Raw genomic sequence first — 4440 nt, 5'->3', positions numbered from 1 at the left:
ACACACACACACACACACACACACACACACACACACACACGCTATCCCTCCCGCTCCTATCCCACCAGGCCGGCCTCGCCACGCCAGGGGGCTGAACGGGCGCGCCCCAGCGTCCCTCGGGCCCCCACCTGGGGATGGTGATGCACTTGGTGTTGACGTTCTGCGTGGTGATGGCCTTCTCCAGCTCGTCCAGCTGCCCCGTCTTCTTGAGCTTCTTGACCAAACTCTTGACCGCCTTCTCGCACCACTTCTCCTCCTGCCCGTTCTGCTCGCCCTTCTTCCAGCCCAGCAGGCGCTTCACGATCGGGGGGGTGAAGGGCAGGATGGACGACATGGCTGGGGAGGGCGCGCGGGCGGCGAGGAGCGCCCCCGGCGGGGCTGGGTGCGGCGGGACGCCGGGGGCGCAGCGGGGTGCTCGGCGGGGGAAGGCAGCGGCCGCCCAAACTTCGCCTCAACTCTCGGCGAACTTCCCGGTGGCTCCCGGCCGGGCCGCGGCGCTGCAGCCGGCGGGGCTCGGCGCGCGGCCCTGCGCCCCGGGCGGCTCCCAAGGCGCGGAGAAGGGCGGAGGAGCGGCGGGCGGGCAGGCAGCAGAGGCGCGGGATCGGGAAGGCCCCGGACGCGGGGCGGAGACGGCGGCCGCGGGGCTCGGAGTGGCAGAAGAAAGTTTGGGTTTCCGCACGGGGTGGCTGTTTGGGTGCCGCCTCCAGGAAGGAGAGTCCAACTCCCAGCTAAACTTTGCTCGCCTCGCTCGCTTTGATGCGCAGATCCCTCCGCCTCGGTAGCCTCGCCTCCCGCTGCCCTCCTCCTTCCCGGCTCGCTCGCTCGCTCGCTCGCTCGCTGGGCCGGCCTCGGGTTTGCGCCGCGCTCCCGCTCCCGCCCGCTGCCAGTCTGTGTTTCATGCAAATCCGCGTGCAGCCTCCTTTCCAAGCGCTGTCACCGCCCCCTTGCCGCCGGGGCTCCCCGCCTTCTCCCCCGCGCCCTGCCGCCTCCTCCCGCGGGCGCCCTGCCCGCCCCCGCCTCCGGGAGGGCGCCCGGCCTTCCCCCGCCCGGAACGGAGCACGCCCACGTGGGCGTCCGGGGACAGCGGCGGCCGGGGCTGGAGCGCGCAGGACCCCGCGCGGCCCCGACCTGAAGTCCAGCGGGCGCCAGGAGGAAGTCGTGGGAAAGGAGCGGCGAGAGGGGCCCCAGGCTGGAGGGCCGGGCTCGGGCCGTGGCGTCTGCTCTCGGAACCCACACTCAGGAAGCTCAGTTGGAGTGGCGGGCCCGAGAGCGTTAGACTCGCACGAACGAGCGCCGTCCGGCCGCAGGCTGGCGGTGCACCCCCCGGGAGGACCCCGGTCCGAGAGAGGGCGCGCGGAAGGCTTAGGCCCAGGAAGTTGGGGCGCGCACCGAGACGCGGGCGCGCCGATCCCGGTCAGGGGCCTTGGCGGCGCCGGTGACTCTAGGGCTGTTTTTATTCTCGCACCGGTGAGATCATACCGGCTTAGAACCCCGAGACCGTGCGAAAGAGGGATTAGTGAGAGGCTCTCAGAAGTGGAGATCTGGGGACCCCAGTGACTCCCTGGATAATAGCTGGAGCCAGGGGGTCCCCTGGGCCTTGGGAACCAAGTGCCCGGCAGAAAATGGGCCTCGAAGACATCTGTTGAGTTCAGGAAGAAATGAATGGGGGCGCTTTAGAACTTATCTTTGGAGGAAAGGTTTCATTACAGGGTGTTGGAATCTTATGATAAAGAAAGATCCGAAATTCGACACCCAATAAATAGGAGAGAGAGCTTTGTTTTCAAAGCTGTAAACTCGCAAAAAGTGGGGCAAAAGGGCAGTATTGGGGAACCTTATGTATTCCAAATTAGTTTTGGTGGGAAGCAAAGGAACACCGGGATATTAGGGGAGCTCTGGCGTTTTTCTCCCTACCAGAATATTTCAGGGGCATCTGCCCACAAACCCCTCACTCAGCTGCTTTCAGGAGTTACCCCAGGCCCCCAGGGCCTTTCTCCTGCTGCCCCTCCCCCTACCAGGCCTCTAGGCTTTGTTTGTTTTTAACAGCAGGAAACTCCCGTGGTGAGAAAGAAGTTATCTGCAAACCCTCTAGCGGGTGGGGAGTTACAAAGCCCTGTGAGGTGTGGCCCTAATCCACAAAGTCAGCCCAGAAGCTGCAGGGGTCCCTGCCTGGTAGGAGAGAATGGCCTCTCACAAGCCCGTCAGCTGCTGGGGCTGAGCGCTGGGCTTCTCGCCCTCCCCTCCTTCTAACTCCCCGCCTGCTTGGACCTTAAAGGAGAATCCCTGAACCCCAACTGGGGCTTAATGACCTGGTTCCCGTTCCTGGCTGGTCCTCGGGCTAACCAGCAGCCACTGTAATCTGGTTTCACTCCCTTCCTGCCAGCCCTCGTCAAAAAAGAGAAGGGAGGAAGGCGATCAACATTTATTGATGGCTTTCTTCATTCCAGATCGCCTGAGTGCTGCCCTCTGGTTTCACCTTCACAATGGCTCTTGGGGTAGATGTCCCTATGTCTCCCATTTACAGATAAAGCACCTGAGGCACAGAGGTTATAATAAGTACTCGAGAGCCCTAGCAGCGGAGCTGGGATCTGATCCCCATGCTTTGGGAGGCCTCAGTCCACATTCTTGCCACTGCACCCAGCTAAGCTGCCTTATAGAGTCGTGGAAGGCAAAGGTGACACCACGGATGGAGCTCTTTGCAAAACAAAAGTTCTTTACACAGGTGCACTATTGTGATACTAGAAGAAATGTTTGCTCACCTGTAAAATGGAGCTAGAGATAGCTTTCCTCTCAGTCTCCTAGAGTGGTTGTGGGAATACAACGTGGAAAGCTTTGCAAACAGTCGAATGCTGTAAAGGAATAGAACCATACCTTGGGGCCACCATTAGTGCCATGGAGAGTCGTGCAGGAGCGGGGGAGCAGGTTTCGGTTAGATGTGCACATCTACGGAGTACCTCCATGTTGCCATCCTACTCATTTCTGGGATGCTGAAATGAAAGATGAAGGTCCCCAACCTCAGGAGCGCACGGCCTAGGGGTAGGAGGTGTGTGCCCGCATGAAAGGGGCCCTTGCCGTCATCCCAGTAAAACATTCATTTTAACCTGAACATCGAATGAGGCAGGTCCCACTGTTGAGAGGCAGTCAGATGGAGCTAAAGGACCTCAAGCTTCATCAATGACTGACCTGGCTTTCGATCCTGGCTCTCTTCATCCCTTCTCCCCACTGAGCGTCTATCCTCTCAGCTGTAAGAATGAAGCACACAACTACGAATGTAGAAAGAGCATTAAAATTGTTGCCCTTCAGTGCAAGGCCCTCATTTGACACAGGCAGAAGCCGTGTATGGTGAAGTGGAAAGTGTACTATGGAGGTAAGGAGCCCAAGAGAGATCTGAGGATTGCGTGTAGTGGAAGGACCTAGCGTGTCCCTAAGCCTCTGAATTGTGACGTGGAAAGGGCCCCCGGTTCAGCCCTCTCATTTTCCTGAGGGGAGGCAGTAACTTGTCAGCAGCTAGTGTGGCTGAAACATGCTTTCCTGCGCTTCCTTCATATGCCGTCATCCATGGGACAGGGACAGCTGTACGTGCAGAAAACAGCGCTGGACCCATGTTATGAAGCCAGCAAGTACCGTTTCTGGGCTGGTTCTTTCTTCTCTGGCCTCCGTTTCTCCACAAGAAGAGTTGGGGAAATCAGCCCAGTTTCACAAAGCAGTGAGGAGGGCTAAGGATTAGATTCCTCCGGGTGCCAGGAGGACCCCACACGCTCCCTTGACTTTGGGCAGTGAGCGGGTGGGTGGCTCCAGATGGATAGGAACTCTGTTCTGGTGCCTGGTCTCCTGGGGCCCAGCCAGGCTGGCTTCTGCAGAGGTTGTCCTTGGAAGGGAAACGTTAGCCCGGTTAATTTTTCATCATGGTAAGTGCAAAGTTCAAGAGAGGTGGGATAGGGCCAGAGGCAGAGTCTCTGTTTTCCTGGAAATAGTTAGTCCTATGGGGGAGGAGCCTCACAAGCGGATTTGCCAAAAGGTTTTCATGCATTTGGAGTGGCTCCCAGGTGGAACACTGGAAAGAAACAAACACCTGCCTTCAATTCTGATGATTTTTCCAGTAGCTAAAGGGTGTTTAATCAATAAGTGAGTGAAGCAATTATACTCCAATAAAGATCTATTAAAATAAATAAATAATAAGTGGTGAATCTAGAAAGAGCAAGAAAATTGTTCTGTCTTCATTTTACACAAACATAAAGTGACATCTGGTGAAGGGAGGGCATTCACAACCTGCAGATAAGTCAGGATCTAGTCAGGACTAGAACTTTCATCAACGTGCCCTCACCTGACAGAGAGCCTCTGTCTGCAGTCAGCCCCCATTTTTTTAGGTCTTTCTAGCACTTTACACACGTGAGCTCTCCTGTGGCACCAGACGGACTTGAGTTAAAATGTCTAGTCTCCCGT

At 57.7% G+C, this 4440-nt stretch overlaps 1 protein-coding gene across 1 annotated transcript in view; it reads right to left on the bottom strand.

The window, feature by feature from the left end:
- The window catches only part of SMAD3 (SMAD family member 3), a 121490-nt gene extending 120849 nt beyond the window's left edge, over positions 1-641 (bottom strand). Inside the window, exon 1 of the mRNA XM_007448134.1 lies at positions 129-641. Within this exon, the coding sequence (XP_007448196.1) occupies positions 129-334 (206 nt within the window). The 5' untranslated portion in view covers positions 335-641. The remainder of the gene's footprint in view (positions 1-128) is intronic.
- Between the last annotated feature and the right edge of the window lie 3799 nt (positions 642-4440).

Source organism: Lipotes vexillifer, unplaced genomic scaffold (genome assembly GCF_000442215.2).
Source record: "Lipotes vexillifer unplaced genomic scaffold, Lipotes_vexillifer_v1.1 scaffold713, whole genome shotgun sequence".
NCBI lineage: Eukaryota > Metazoa > Chordata > Mammalia > Artiodactyla > Lipotidae > Lipotes > Lipotes vexillifer.
The sequence above is the reverse complement of the archived record's forward strand: the minus strand, read 5'-3'. Positions and strand labels throughout refer to the sequence as shown.